Raw genomic sequence first — 16,261 nt, forward strand, 5'->3', positions numbered from 1 at the left:
GACTGTGAGGATTAGTTTGTACAAAGTTATTGATTAGAATTTTTTTTTTCTGAATACATCTTCGGCCTTATCTTTGGAATCCTTTGGAAAGGATTACTGCGAAAAAATTAACTATAAGGTAAATGAAGAGAACTGAAACAGTTTCTGAAAGAAGTTGTCCAGCTGTGGTAATTACCAGGTAATTATCAGACATGATCTGGGTGAATGAATTTATGGCCACTTTGAAATAGAAGCAAGGTCCTCTATGTTCCCCATTACAGTCCTAAAATCTGTTGGTTTTTTTTCATCTTCCTGCCCTTGTTTCCTAAACATTTTAGTGTCAGGATGAAGAAGAGGACTGCAAATGGATGCAGCACTGAAGAGATTAAAATCAATTTAGTAATAGAAGATTATTTGGCCCACTCCAGTGTTAGAGGGAAGTGAGGAAAGAGTAAAAAGGAAAGGAGCGACAAGTGGAGGTGAAGAGTTATTTTTCTGGTAGAAGTAAATCATGGCACTTACTCTAAGCATATATTAGTATACATGCCTTGGCACTTACTCTAAGCATATATTAGTATACATGCCTTAGAGCTTATAAAAACACACTTTTACAGCTGGTATGACCGGGAGCAGAGCTCATGTAGTGCTGGCATGTAGGAAACTGTATCTGCATTTGTTAATTCAACCTGTGATTTGAGCTTGGTCACTGATGCTAACATTAAACTCCTTTGGTCTGAAATACAGTGTGGGGGGGAAAGCCACAGAGTGGGGAGAGAGCAGTGGAAAGGGCAGTCTGCATGATTAGCTTATACTGTGTGTTTTCTCTTGTCCATCATACATCCTAATTTGTGACCTGTGATAAAGTTTTATGGAATTGACTTGGTATCTAGTTGACTATAGATAAGTGCTCTCCATCTATTCTAAAGGGTGCTGTGCATTTCAGTGGGACATGTGTTGGGGAAATCACAAGAACACCTTTAGGAACTTACAGTTACAACAAGTTCAAAATTGGAGCACTTTGTGACTTTCTTATGCCATGCAGATTACCAAGAAGCAGCGGTATAAACTGGTGTACAGCAAGTGCTCTGACACAAATTTTCTACAGAAAAATACCACTTTGAATAAATAACTTTAGCAGGGGAGGGAGTTGGGATGGTTCTCCAGCTGTTTTGTGTCGAGTTTTATGTGGCAGTTTATATTGTTCCTTGTATGTTGCTAAATAAAACGTACCAAACATTTTGCAGTTCTGTTTTTAACTGAGCAAAATAAACTGAAATAACTACTTGTGATGCTGAATTTTGGCTGCTAGCAGAACTTTGCATCCAGATAGCTTTGTCTGTCAGGAGCCTGCTAGGCTCATTACAAAAATAAAGTGACCGGGAAAAGAGCCACAGTCGTGGAATTAAAATGAAACCTCACCGACTATAAAACGAGTTTTGCTACTGCCAAACCATGGAGTGGAAAGTGCTGGGAGGAGATAGAATCCATGACAACTGGACTACATTCCCCGGCAGTCTTCGCGCCGCCCCGCCGGCCTTCCCCAACCTGCGGCATGCAGGTGGGCGCGGTGGCTGCCGGGGCTGGTAGTCCCTGGGGAGGGGAGGGAAAGGAAGGGCAGAGCAGGACATTCCTGCCGGCCGTCCGGGCGGGCGGGGTGCGGAGCCATGGACAAGCTGAAGCGAGTGCTGAGTGGCCGCGACGCGGAGGAGCCGAGCGGCCTGGCCGAGGTAGCGCTGCCGCCAGCGATGCCGTGTGGGGGGACCCGTCCGCCCGTCCGCGGTGTGCTCGGCGCGGTGGCGGAGCATCCGCCCCCGAGAAGGCGCCGGTGGCATGGGCGGGCGGTACCCCGGCGGGTCCCGGAGCCGCGGCATGGCCCGCTTCCCGCGGGACACTCGGGAGGGTGCCTGAACGGGACCCGGCGCGGCAGCGCCTGAGAGGAAGGTTTCGCGCTCGGTAGGAGGCAGGAGCTGTAAGTAAAGAACTTTGGCTTTTGTTTTTCTCCTCGTTTCCAGGTTATCGATGCGACTTCCTTAGGTTGGGGCACCCGAGTGAAAGGTTTCATTGCGTGTTTTGCGATCGGATGCCTGTGTTCGATCTTGGTAAGGACTTTTTGCCAGATTCTCCTCAGTATTTGAGTTTCAGGAGCCCAGATAATTAGAGCCTTCCTCTATGCTGCTGCTGGTTTTTTCGATTCTCTGTGGAGACCTTTGACTCGGTTCCAGTTAGATAGAATACACTGACTCTTAACAAGAATGCCAATAAACGCGATTTACTTTCGTATGCGTAATTCTGCCGTTTGGCTTGGAGTTTCCTTAAGAGTTCTTTCGTGATGTGACACTTCTTGGATATGTATGTTTGTTTCAATTTAAAACCTGTTAATTTCCCCCTCCCCCTTTCTCTAAATGTTCCTTTTCAGGGTAGTTGTCTGCTATGGATACCAAAGAAAGGGCTGGTACTCTTTGCTGTGTTTTATACCCTGGGGAATATTGCATCCATTGGGAGGTAACAATCTTTATATATAATTTCCCTAATACAGATGAGAAACAAAAGCAGATTGATAGTGCATGAGTGGTAGAAGCTGTTGCATTTGCGAGAGATTTGCTTTTGTAGATTATTTTCTTGTTGAATTCTACAGAACAGCATTTCCCCAGTAGTGCCCTGAAATGATAAAGAAAATTTTAATTTTTTAAATTGTTGTTAGTAATGCATTCAAGATAAAAGTTGCTCATTAGTAAACAGGAATCATACTCATGCTGTAAGCATTGAGGTTTTTTGATTTTGTTGGTTCTTTCTCCCCCAGATAAAAACAATTCTTTGCCATTTTGCATTTGGCAGTGCTCTGTGTGTTTTGGTGAGTATGTTTGGGGCAGTCTGTCTGTCAGGGCAAGTATATGTAGTAAGAATTCCTGGCCTTTGAGATTCCTGAAGCAAAGCCTTGCATACTCTGTGACAAGCCCAGCTTTATGTGATTGTGGAAACTTAGCGTTATGCAAGAAAGCGTAAATGATGGAATTGGAAGAAATATGCTAATGAGGCAGAATAATATAGAATATGAGGCAGAAATATCACTTCAGTTGAAACTTTCACCTTGTGTAATTCATCCAGTATCCATCACCAGGGCCCTAAATGAGGCTGCAGACCTGGTAAGGGATCAGAGAATGGATGCAGGCATGAAAACAGCCTTTTGTGTAGAGGAATTGAGTTGGATTACCTGGCAATCCATGGAAGAGCCTCTGTGGATGGTGTTCTTGAAAAGCAAATTTTAAAATGATTTTTGAAAAGCAGGTTAGAAAAGCATCGGTCAAGGATGATCTGATTGGAGCTGACCTTGGCCTGTGCTTCTAACTTGATAGTTGTGCTCTGCTTCTGTTAATTTTAACGGAACAAGTGTGAATAAAATTGTAAATACCTTGCACAAAGAAAGGATTTTGTCTCGTATAATCCCATTTCTTTTGTTTTGCTGCACTGATTGCCATAACAACACAGCGTACTGATGCCCCTATGGCAGCAGACAGTTTAATCTTACTGAGTTTCACTTTTGCCTTTCTCATTTCCATGTTCATCTCGACTTATTTTTCACAGCACTATGTTTCTTATGGGACCAATGAAACAATTGAAGCGGATGTTTGAGCCTACACGTTTGATCGCTACTATTGTTATGCTAGTAAGTACCCAAGGAGTCACTGTTAACTCATACAAACCTGGCAACAATTTTTATTGTGAAGTCCTTTCATATCCATGGATCCAGCTATGGCTCAGGATGTGCCTGGGGGTGGTTTATTGGTCAGTGTTTTTTTGTCTTTTCTTAAATTGTTGAATGCTGCACATCTGCTGTAGTGGAAGGGTAAGTGTGGCAGCAGAAAAGCAGCTCTCTGTTAGGCAAGACTGAGCTGAAGCCAGCTTGTTTAGCTAAATGAGCATTAAGGGTCTGTGGCTGGTGTGTGTGAACCATGCATGTGCTTTTTAGGGTACATGAGGTCACAACATCATATGTGTCCTCTAAGAAGTGAATGATGGGAAGCAAATTTTTTTTTAAGTTGTCCTATGGATATTGCTAGATATTTTGTTTGGCATGATTTTGTCTTTTTGTATTGGGTCTGATTGCTTTGAAGGAGCTGTAGGTAATACCTACACTACCTATTTTATCAAGAAATATCAAGGTATTTCTTGATAAAATAGGTAGCGTAGGTATTTCTTGATAAATGTGTTGGTATTTCCTTGAGTGTTTCCATCTCTTTGTAACAAAGCAGCTGGGGAAACTGTGCCTTGGTAGCCTTGCATTAGTGATCTTCCCAGCTGGCTGATAGCTTCACGTTTTGAAACTTGTATGACAGAATGAAATTGCAAATTCAACATTCAGTGGAGTGACCCTTGGGATTGTACTATTTTCAGAAGATGGAAGTTATAGCAAGCCTTGTGTTGTGTATGTTTCTGTGTCTGAAAGTTGCTGGTAAGTTTCAGACTGACTCTTCTTTAAAGTACACAGGATTTTTTTTGTCTCTGCAACTTTCCTGTTTGCTTCTGGCAAGTAAAAAAGTTGAAAGGTGGTTTAACTTGCATGAAACTCCCATTTTCAGTCTGAATGTCTTCAGAGTGCTTGCTTGTATCAGCACTTCTCATTTTCTCTTTACACATCCAGAGATGCTGCAGAGGTTGAGAAATTGACTGTGTATGCTTGCAGATCCAAGCAAGAAGCTACTGTGTAGTGTGTGTGTGTGTGTTTTGTATGCATTCAGGATGCCTGGAGTCAGAAGAATTCCTGGAATGTTGTTCACTGCGATAAAGCCAGTCATTAGATGTATGATGCAGTATTTAGACCAATATCCCCACCTTAAAACTAATGAAAGAACTGCATTTATTGTCAGTACTGGTTGAGCTCAAGTGTATGATTTCATTGGCAGTGCATATCTTAGTGTTGGAGTCTGCAGTACTACATGGGTTTTTTTTCCATTCTGGCAGGTTGCACATAATATTCTCTAGTAGCACAATGGCGCATGTGTATCTAAGGGCTGTTAGATGCTGATGAAGGAAGATGAATTATCAGCATCTATCATAGATAAATGAGCTGTCATATCTTAAATTGAAAATGAAAACTAATAGGAGGTGTCTGTTAAATCTGAGGGTTGAAGCAGAAGATGATCCTACTACTCCCCAAGATTTTACCTGTAGTAAAGAAAGACACAGTGCAACTCTGAAAACAGAAAAAGTGCTGGTTTGAATGACTGTGCCTTACTTCAGTATGTACACAGGAGAGCTACTAAGCAATAGACTGAAGTTCTTGTAAGTGTAGCATGGTTTTAATTGGTGAGCTTTTAAGTAATGACATAACTTTAATGCCATGGTAACCATGTAATCATCAGGAACTATGCAGAAGCAGAAAGACTAAGAATGGTGACTGAAAAGTATTTGAAAAGTCTTACTTATGCAAAATGATGAAATGGTGTGTGTGACTGTGACACCAAGAAGTGTGTGGGATGGAGTAGGGACCTGCAAAAGAGCTTCAGGAACCTCTTCCTCTTGCTCCTTTGCAGCTATAAAATAATTTTCTGGAGATACCACCCTGATATTTCCTGATTGCTTTAATTCACTTAAGAAATCTAATAGCGAGAACATTTTAAATACAAGAAACTTTTAAATATGAGGAACTCTTATGATGAAGAATTGAATAAAACTGTGAAATTATGTAATTCATTTCTGTCTCTGTGAAGGACCTCATTACAGTGTTGCAATATTTATAGAAACTGGAGTTGTTTCTATTTTTAATTAAAATCATTTGTTTTCTTCTAGTTGTGTCTCATACTAACACTGTGTTCGGCTTTCTGGGTGAGTACTGGAGTCCTGTATGTATATATAGCTGGAGTTAATGTAACTGTAGTATATTTTAAAAGTAAGATTCTTACACTGTTGTCTCTGCTGTGTTTCTTTCCCCCTCCTCTCTCCTCTCCCCTCCAGTGGCGTAAGGCAGGACTCGCGCTGCTTTTCTGCATCTTACAGTTTTTTGCCATGGCATGGTGAGTGATTTCCTCCCTACACACTCCACTTTCTGTTGCACCTGACAGCCGTAGCTGAATTGTGAGGGGATTTTGATGTTGAATTAGGCGGAAGGAAAATTTTTGCTTTGTCAATCCCTTAGATACAAGACAATGCATCAGTGAGGAGCTGATCTCTTCACACTTCGTGGTCTCTCACACCACTACAGAGGCTGTGGAGATGGAGCTCAGGGCTCCATTTCTAGAGGAAGTTCCTTTGATTTCTCTGAGCTTGAACTGAGCTTGTTTTTTTTTCTTTCCCTTTTAAATCAGTTTGTTGCCTACTATCTGGTATTTCTCTTTTACACTCTCCTGAATTTGTCTCATTCAGAGGCCCAGTTATGCCAATCAAACTGTCAGTGTTCTTCATGTTAACATATGGTCTGTGCAAGGTCACCAAACGAGTGCACAAACTGATACAGACTCCTAGCCAGCCCTCAATGCTAATCTTGCCTACTTGTAAGAGTTGGAGCATGAAGAATACTGGATGCAGGAGAGCTGCGTTTAAAATGCTTTTACAACATCCGCCTCTATTTTGTCCTAGTGTTTCATACCCTGGCTGGGCTGAGATGGCTTGCAAGGATACTCCTTCCTGTTACTCATAAACTCAGAGCTTCATTTTGGTTATGTAACTTGCAGTTTAGAATATCAGAGGGGTTGTTCTTATTTGTGATTCTAATAAAATCTGACATGAAAAGTAACTTTCAAAATCTTTCCTTTTTAGGTACAGCATTTCCTTCATACCATATGCAAGGTAAGTTTCTCTGCTCTCTTACTCTTTGTCATTTTGAGGTTTAATCATACAGAAGATTAGCTTAGAGAAGTGTTGTCATGTGTGGCTTTAGAAGGTTTTCCATGGTGTAGGAAATACAAGTAGTTACATCTGAAAATGAAAATAAGCATTTTCTCTAGTGGGAGAACACAAATGGAGAAAATAAGAGGGCTTCCCATAGGAATATGTAAGCCTGCTGACCAAATGCTGAGCATTTCGTATAAGCGTAAGGCTTACCTTTGGAATGCCTGAATGTTGGTCCAAACTGCTACTAGACAAGTATATTCTTCTGTGTCCCTTTTGTCCTGTTGTCCCCCATGAGCACTGTTCTGTATGAGCACAGCTGTGTCTCCTGCCCCACCCTTCTGCAGTGCCCTGCCTCAGTGCAGCCTTGCAGGTGTCACTTCCGCAGCAGGTGGCCACTGAGCAGACCTGCTTTTCTCTAAGGCATTTGTGTAGTCATGCAAACCACGTTAATGCAATTTATACATGGCCAGCTGATCTCTACAGTCCTCGGTGTCAGTGGGATAGCAGCATGGAATTACTCTTATCAAATCATGTAACTCGGGTGACTCTGATTCTCTTGTATTTTTTTCTTTCTTCTGCCTGTAGGGATGCTGTGAAGAAATGTGTTTCAGTCTGTCTGTCCTAACAGGAATACTGGATGCCTCACAAAGTTCTAGGAGCTGTGTTGGATCACTGTGCTGTGTAGTTTCCTACTTCTGTCTTGAACATGTGCCTTTCAGCTGCTTCTTATGTTACACCCAGTATCTGCACTTGCTTGGGTTTGTAAGCAATGGTGTCTGTGGGACAGGGGGCTTGTGATCAAATGAAATTCAGTCTGGCAGAAGAACTGGGGAGAGGTCCACAATTTGTTATGGTGATTCTTGCATAAATTCATGCATTTGGTTTTGCAAAAGTTTCAAAGTAATGTGTGAAATTTGTAAGTGAAGACCTTGGCTCTTCTGGGACTTTGCCAGTTCTAGAGTTGAAACAACTTGGGATTTTTTAAAATAGCCTTATGTCACTTAATCTTTGCACTTTTTGCCTTAGATAATGGAATATTCGTATTCTTTCTTTTCCTGTCTCTCTTGAAAGATTTTAGGTTTATGAGACTTCTAAAAGATGTAATTCTAAAACCAAACACAGTTTTGGACTAACCATTAAATGTTTGCATCTTTAATGAAATCTTTAATTCTCAGTCCATACTGATAGTCTTTCCTTAAAATACATGAAAGGGACATTTTCATCTGAAAAATCTTGTTCCTGTTGGAAAAACACTCATAAAATAAGGTCCATTGATGTTTTCAGCTACCAGAAACCTGAGTTCTTTTCCTTGCTCCTGGTTGCAAGGGAGGAAGCTGACATTTTTCACATGAAGTGAGTGCTTCTCCTCTCCTCCAGCTGTAGCATAAGAGCAATGCAAAGGGCATGGTAGGCAAGCAGTAAAATAATTTATGTATGTCCTTTCGCAAAGGGGAAACTGTCATAAGGTAGAAGTGGGCTATTGTTTTTAAGCAGTCTGGGTCAGGGAGAAGACATTCTCTTCTGAACTTGTAAATAAGTTAAAACTCCAACATTTCTCTTTGTTTCTTTGTAAGTGGAATCAGTTTTCTTTCTGCTGAAACTCTTGCATACACCAGTGAACTTCTCTGCATGGAGGAGAAAGCACAATATTCTGTTTCTGTGGTAGCAAGGAAAGCGTGAAACAATCCCTCTGCCAGCTCCAAACAAGTGCTGAGTGGTTTGTATCCAAATTCCAAGGCCACTCTGTTCTCTTCATCTTCTGAGCTATGTGTAATCATTTACTCCCGCGGCATTGCAGTGGTCAGTGTAATATCTGAGCACAGATTCCTGCTTCTGCTGTGTGAGATAATGTTTTACTACTTTCCCCTTTCCTCTTACCAAATTGTCTTGCTGAAGCCAGTGTTTAAGATTATAGTTTTCCAGTGCACTCTAGTAGGAACTGAAGCATCTCTTCCTCAATCTACTAAGCGTTTAGTTGTTTAAGAGCATTGTGTTTGCATGGCAGGTGTATCCCTGACTTGTATCACAAAGACTTTAATGCAGGAAAATCTGAACCTACTTGGCTGTGAAGTATAAGCTCACAGTGAAGGCAAATAGTTCTATGGTTTCTAGAAAGTTATTAAGAAATTAATTAATCCAAAATCTTAAATTTAAGTGTCCTTCTGATAATTCATAAAGCCCGGTACCACCCACCTGTAAGGATCCTCTAAAAAAAATAAATTAACTATTCCCTTTGTAGATGGTATGAAAGGGAGATTTTGACAAGCATTCTGTGGATTCATGGTGCCAGAATTACTGTTGCAAAGGCATTTGAAAGGGAGATGCCACCTTGGAAAGACAGCACTGATGTTGGGATGCAAGTTATGCAGATTCAAGTACTGCATCCTGGTGCTCTTTTTACCTCCCAGGATTTAGAAGTAAGTGTTGAAATAAATTTGTTAACTATTACTCTTCTTGAAAAGATTATTTGGTTAAATTCCCAAGAGAGACTGGGAATTAAAGAAAACTGATCCTTCTCTTCCCTGGCTGATCTAAGTGTCTAAACTTCTTATCAGGGACGAAGTTCAAAACCTAATTTACATCAGTCAAAGGACCTGTGCCAGTCTTTTCTTAGGACTTTGATAATGTTTACAGAATTCCTTTTGTATAAGGGAAATTGAAATGCAACCCTAATGCCTTTTACATTCCAGTATTCCTTTAATTTTTGCATCTCTGAATGTCCCTGGAAAAAGCTACAAGCACAGTATCCATTGTTTTCTCCTTACCCTCTCCAACTAAGTTATGTTAACTCTGATCATCATTCCAGGTTCAGCAGCCACGATAACAGAATTTGACTTTTGGGATTCTTTTTTGATTACTTCAGATTAGGAGGAGTAATGCCTTTTGTTTATGTTTTGGCCAGCTTGGGCAGAGTTCTGGTAGCCTGACTCTCTGGAAGTTCTGGAAGAACAGTACAATTGGGTATGGTGAATATTAGTTTTTCAACATGCACTAGTTCTAGCTAACTAGAACCTTTTAGCTGGCTTTTGTGAACACAGCCAATTAGAAGTAGGAAATTTATGAAAATACCAGAAGATAGTACATAAATGGATTTTTGTCCTTTCCCCCTTCTCAGTTTAAAACTCTAATTCCAGCTTCACAGCCTTTTATTCAGGAAGAGAGAAGAACAAATCTTCATCTGACTGCACAGCACATGAGGCTAAGCAATTGTGCCCTTACAGGAAGGGAACTCAAGGGAAGATGGCAAGGACACAAGGATCACAAGAGTGCCACTGGGGTTTATGTTGCCCTTTGGTGTTGTATTCTGTTCCTGGGGACATCAGCCAGTAGGAGAGACTTGCCATATTCTTACCAATATGTGAAACATCCTCAGGGTTTGTTGCTTCATCTACAAGCAGTTTTTATTTAAAATAGCTCTCCCAGAGCAAAACTCTTTAGATTCTTACTCACTTTTAAATAGTTGTAGTGAGGCTGTTGACAGTTTATCAGCAAAAGAAATTTCCCCTTTACTGAAGTACTTTATTTTATATGATTTTTACATAACTGGGGAGTAAACTATATAAATATTCCCTCTTGAGTAGTTTTCAGTCTGAATTAGATTATATCATTATACCTTTTTTTTTGTTCATTAAACCTACTTTGTGTTACGTTTTGATATCATCAGCTTTAGTTATCTGCTTGGCAGGAAGCATGGTGGGTATTTTTGAAGCTTTCCATCTCACTGTTCTTGAGGGCAGGAATGTTTGTTTTGTGCGCTCTACTTGAATAGAGAGCTTCTGGTTGGAATCACAAAGCTCCTTCCTTCCCGAAGTCGTTGCTCAGTTGCCTACAGCACTTAAGGCTGACTTCTCTAAGGAAACTTCTTTGATGTTGGGTGCCCATCTCAGTAGGATTTGGTGTTCTAACAGAAAGTGCTTTTTGCTCAGCCTGTTGACCAATTAGTCCCCTTTTTTCACTTTTTGCTGTACAGATAACATAACCTCAACCAAGCAGCCTTACTGTACAGTTCTAGCAGAAAATTTGTATATCCTGGATCAGCTGACTTTCCAGCTATATTAGAAAGGCAAATAGGGAGGGTGGTAGTCATCTGTTCCCAAAGTACTGAGACTCTATACATTGAAATATGGGATTTTTTTTTCTACTACTTCAAAGTTTTGCTCCGTTTCATGTGATGAAGTCCATTATGAATACTGGTACTATCTGAAATGGTTCAACACTGATGATGTGAACAATTTAATCTCATGTAGTATTTATAGTAATAAGATTGTGCATGAGCTGTTACGAAAACCAAGGAAGAATTTTCTGCCACAAGTTGAAATTCATTTCAGATACCTTGTTTATAAAAGGAAAGTGTGTTGAGCTCTATGTGTGCCTCGAGCTTCCGAAAAACAGCTCTTCCTTAATTTTGGTACTTAATCATGTTCTTGAAAGTGACATCACTGTGCTGTTGTGAACTGAGCAGGAGGAGGATGTTTAAACATGTTTGTCTTAAATATTGATGTTTACAACCATAGTAAATGATGACCATTTTAGAGTCAAAGCACACAAATAGTTTATTGTCTTAAAACCATGTGCCTTGCTGTAATGTGACTAAATTTTTTTTACCAGCTGTGGAATTGTTTTGTGAAATAAAAACTGAACTCAGAAAAATTCTTTGCAATGTTTTATACTGTTACTGGTTGTGTTTGCTGATGTGCTTTTTCTATGCATTTACACTGTTTGATTTCTACTTTGATAAAGGTCTTTTTTTCTGACAACTTTCTCTGTAATGAAGTGAAACCCTTACAAGTGCTATTTGTTTCCTTCAATAATGTTATTGCTTCATTAAATTAATTGTTCTTACAGTTAATATTCTTAATGTTCTTATGGCCTTTTAAACGATGCTAATTCTCCAGATAATGCTGAAGTTGCTGAGGGTAATTTGTTTCCTTTTGTTTGTGTGTTTGGTTTTTTTAAAAGTTATTGTCCTGTCCTTATTTCGTTTCCTGTGCACACAACTTGTACTGCTGGGGGGAGTTTTTGTGTCACCAGTGTTTTGCAGCGGCTTCACCCACCAGTTGCAGGCACCTAGACAACTGGTTGGTATGAGTGGAGTTATTAATGTGAGAATGATATTTTTATTACTTGATATTTATTTGCATTAAGAACCAACCTAGTATGCCAACAAGCTATCCTTAGTCCATGCTACAGAGGAAATAATGCCTGGTGCTATTCTGTCAGCAAAGACAACACACCTCTGAAATAAATATGCTCTGATTGTTGATGTACACTCAATAAAATGTAAATGAAGTAAAATATCAATGATTTATGAAGTTGTGCTAAAAATAATTAGAGGCAATTATTTTATTTTTCTTAGCTTTCAAAGAGTTGTTCTGTTTAAGTGTGTGCTATGCATTCAAAGACCTGTCGTGGTTTAATATTCTTTGGCAGCATATCAAGACTGTGTGTCCATCAGGCTGTTCAGGGTATGTTACACTGTCTCCTAACTGACAGGCAGGTGGGTTTTTTTCCCTGTTGGCAAGGGTGGTGGTGGGTGCTGTGGGAGACTATGTTAAGTTTTCAAAATTTTTTTTTGTTTGTTTGTTTTTGATCATTCTTCTAAGCAAGCTCTGTCTCGCAGCTGACTGAACTGAAATTTCTGTCCTACAGGAAACTCCAAAGTTGCATTTAGAATGCAACAAACAGCAGCCTGTCTTCAGTAGTACAGAAATCATGGGGTTTGCATTTTATCTTTTTGAAAAGGTTAGAGTGTCCCAGGAATGTCAGGAAAGCTGGATACATCTGTGTCATATCAAAACAACTGCAATTTCTCATACAGCAATAAATCCTTTCCGTGTCTAATCGCTTAGAGGTATTTTGCTTGCCTAACTCAACCTCCTGTATAACAACAAACCTGTTAAACTCTGCCACTTCATTATCATGCTGAGGTCTTAATACTTGAATGATTAAAAAAAAAAAGTGAAATCTTCATTTGAAATCCATAAACAATGATCAGCTGCCCTAAAGTGCATTCTGTTGATTAATGAATTTGCACTTTAGAAATGCTCTGAAAGGGTTTATCAGTTGTGCTACAGCATCTAGTCCCTGAATCCCATTACCTTGCAAAGTCTCCAGCATTCAAATTCAGTTACAAGACTCTTGGAAAGCTGCTGTAATGTCTGCCCCTTTCCCTTCTCCTTCAAGGTCTGATTTGCAAGAGAAGGTATTTAATGGATTTGAGCCATTCAAAGGTGGGGGTTGATAGTTATTTTCTATCCCTTGCCTGTACCTTTCTTGTTGAGCTCAGCCTTGATTGCAATATGTGTGATGGTACAGGCTTGTAACTGCCCAGCCATGAAGTGCTGGAGGTTCCTAAAAGGAAAAAAATTCTGGTTTTCTCACTTTTCAGAAGAAAGCTGCTGGTGAATTAGAGATGGAATAGTCTATCTAAGCTGCCAATCTTTGGGATTGCTATTTTAAGTTAGCCTGGTTGAAACCCTTTTAAGTTTCTCTTGCATTCCCTTGTGGCATCTCTAAGAGAAGCTATTCCCGAGAATTCGTGCTTCAAAACCTCTGTGGGAATAAGTGTGGGGTAACATGGGTGTAGTGTAAAAATGGTACAATGAAAGTGTCACCTAGTGTCCTAGGGTGATGTTATGATGCTTGTATCCCCATTCGTGTGTTCTGTTTATGCTGGATATTATGTTCTGTGCCTTCAAGACTGGCTCTGAAGAGTGAAAGTTTTGTTTTGGTTTCTTATCAGATGCTCCCCCTTGGGTGGTGGGTGATGAGACGCAGAGACAGGGCAGTACATAGTGCTGCTTTTGGTTTTTGCTTTGCTTCTTGCTTTGCTCTTGCTTCTGCTTTGCTTTGTTCTCGCTTTTTTTCTCCTGCTCATTAGTTAGTAGCTAAGGAGTCCAATTTTTTTCCTGGACTGTCTTCTTTCCCTTTTTTTGGACCTATTCGAACCTGCTCTGGACTGGGACCTGGGAACACGGAGAGTTTGCACCCTGTGGCTGCAGCAGCTGCCCCAGCGCCGGAGGGACTGAGAACAGAGCGACCACCCCCAGGGGAGACTTTCTGAGTTTGTCGTCTTTTTCAGAGCGGTGAAAGAGTGGTGTCATCTGGTACTGTTCATTTTGTGTGCTGGGGGGTGCTGTGCCTGTTAAATAAACAGGTTCTTTCCACTTCTCTCCGAGGAATCCTTCCTGAACCGGCTGGGGGAAGGGGCTGTGTGGGTTTGCTTTCTGGAGGGGCCCCCTTCAGAGGTTTTCTCCCAAATTTGCCCTGAACCAGGACACTTGGTCAATGTGATTTCATTGCTGCTCTGAGGGGCTGTCATGCCCTAAAAGCTGGGGAAATACTGAAAGGTGTAGGAAGGCTTTGTACCGGGCACATAGTGACACACAGAACAAGGGTGAACAGCTTCATACTGGAAGAGTGGAGGCTTAGATTAAGGATTAGGAAGAAATCCTTTACTGTGAGAGTAGTGAGGCACAGGAACAGATTGCCAGAGATGCTCTTGATGCCCCATCCCTGGAAGTGTTCAAGGCCAGGCTGGATGGGGATCTGAGCAACCTGGTCTAGCAGAAGATATTCCCACCCATGGCAGGGGGGCTGGAATGAGATGATCTTCAAAATTCCTTCCAACACAAACCATTTTATGATGCAATATGTGATGTGAAAAGAAAACATTTTAAGATGGGCATGTGCTCCTGTAATTTCTGTTTGTGTGTAAGAGGATGTGTCAGGCTCATTGCTTTCGAGAGAATCAACTGCTTCAACCGAGTTATAATCGCAACTTGTTAGCAGAAAGCTTTAACCTACACATCCAGGTCAAAAGTGCATATTTGGTTTGCCCAATAAACACTGAATATATTACTTTCATTCTGAGCTGTTGTAAGTAGAACTTAAAGCTTTTCTTAGAATCTCTTACTTTTAAAATTATTTTCTGATCTTAAAAATGGGAACAGTAATAGTTTCTTCTTCCAGGTGATAATTAATGTCTTAAGACATCACTGAACATCTTCAAGTTAAAAAAAAAAAACAAATTAGAAAAAAGTATAATTATTGTTTAAGGCAAATTAAGTTACATTTATCACCAGGCTGACTATATATATTTAGCTTGCTGGTAATGTCTTGGTGAGGGGGCTACAGGGGTGGCTTCCTTGGAAAGCTGCCATAGCTTCCCATACGTTGACAGAGCCACGGCCAGCTGGTTCCAAGATGAACCCACTGCTGGCCAAGGCTGAGCCCACCAGCAACAGTGGTAGCACCTCTAGGGTAACATATGTGAAGAGAAAAACCCCTTACACTAATGCAGCCAAAGAGATGGGAGAGAATTTGTGAGAGAAAAAGCACTACAGACATCAAGGTCGGTGGAGAAGGTGGGGCAGGAGGTGCTCCAGGTACCAGAGCAGAGATTCCCCTGCAGCCCATGGAGGTCCATGGGGATGCAGAGACCCACCTACCAGAGCAGATGGATGCCCATAGGAGGCTGTGATTTGTAGGAAGCCCAAGCTGGAGCAAAGTCCTGGACAGAGGAGCCCACACCGGAGCAGGTTTGCTGGCAGGACTTTTGACCCTGCAGAGAACCCACACTGCAGCAGCCTGTTCCTGAAGGATTGCACCCCATGGAAGTGACCCATACTAGAGCACTATGTGAGAAACTGAAGGCTGTGGGAAGAGCTAATGGAGAAATTCATGGACTGTTTTCCATAGGAGGAATCCTATGCTGGAGCAGGGGAAGAGTGTGAGGAGCCCTTCCCCTGAGAAAGTCACTGGGAGGGAGAGGGAAGAGAAAACCAGGTGGAAAGTTAGGCCTGAGAATAAATGAGGGCTGAAGGGAAGGTTTTGACATTTGGTTTTGTTTCTTATTAATTAACTCAGTTTTGATTGGTAATAAATTAAATTAATTTTGCTAAGTCAAGCCTGATTGTCCCATGATGGTAACTGCGAGTGATCTCTCCCTGTCCTTATTTCAACCCATGAGCCTTTTGTAATATTTTCTCTGTCCCTGCTGAGGAGGGCAGAGGATGGGAGAGAAAGAGCAGTACCCACTCTTTGGTGGATACCTGGCACCCATCCAGGGTTGACCCATCACACTACATTAGGTTTTTTCCTTGGGTTTGTTTTTTTTTCTCTTCTTTCTCTTTGTAAAAAGCATGGAAAGTCTCCCCTGCTCTCTGGGCTCAGAATTAATCTCAGTATTTTCTCAGTTAAAACACCAGACAGGGAGGTACCACCCAAAGAAGTCGCCTGCCTTTCTGCTAAAAACATACCCAGGGGAAGTTACTGAAACTGTGCCCTCACCCCGGCATTAATGAAAAGACTAATCTTCTTAAAGTCTCCTCTAGCCTAGCAAGCTCTTAAGAGGCTGGACACATGATTAAAAACAGAAGGAAAGCAGCTGTCTTTTTATCCGTTCTCGATTATTCTGTGGTAGTTGATAGGTGTTGATTTCCTCGGAATGTCA

The 16,261-nt window shown here is 41.1% G+C and overlaps 1 protein-coding gene across 2 annotated transcripts; it reads left to right on the plus strand.

Moving 5' to 3' along the window:
* The first annotated feature begins 1,366 nt into the window (after window positions 1-1,366).
* SFT2D2 (SFT2 domain containing 2) lies at window positions 1,367-13,978 on the plus strand. 2 transcript variants are annotated; one of them, XM_074534713.1, is made up of 8 exons: window positions 1,367-1,709; window positions 1,992-2,078; window positions 2,396-2,481; window positions 3,562-3,643; window positions 5,767-5,802; window positions 5,932-5,990; window positions 6,733-6,762; window positions 7,393-13,978. In XM_074534713.1, exons 1-8 carry the CDS (start codon window positions 1,644-1,646, stop codon window positions 7,430-7,432), a joined length of 486 nt encoding a protein of 161 aa, XP_074390814.1. In that variant the 5' UTR covers window positions 1,367-1,643; the 3' UTR covers window positions 7,433-13,978. The 2 variants fall into 2 exon arrangements, with proteins under 2 accessions (XP_074390814.1, XP_005494109.1); XM_005494052.4 differs by having other exon boundaries at window positions 1,367-1,706.
* The last annotated feature ends 2,283 nt before the right edge of the window (window positions 13,979-16,261 follow it).

This window comes from Zonotrichia albicollis, chromosome 2, assembly GCF_047830755.1.
Source record: "Zonotrichia albicollis isolate bZonAlb1 chromosome 2, bZonAlb1.hap1, whole genome shotgun sequence".
Classification (NCBI taxonomy): Eukaryota; Metazoa; Chordata; class Aves; order Passeriformes; family Passerellidae; genus Zonotrichia; species Zonotrichia albicollis.

Coding starts and splice junctions, on each gene's coding strand:
- SFT2D2 (XM_074534713.1), top strand. CDS start 1,644: ATGGACAAGCTGAAGCGAGTGCTGAGTGGCCGCGACGCGGAGGAGCCG. Junction 2,482..3,561: donor AATATTGCATCCATTGGGAG/GTAACAATCTTT, acceptor TATTTTTCACAG/CACTATGTTTCTTATGGGAC. Junction 3,644..5,766: donor TCGCTACTATTGTTATGCTA/GTAAGTACCCAA, acceptor GTTTTCTTCTAG/TTGTGTCTCATACTAACACT.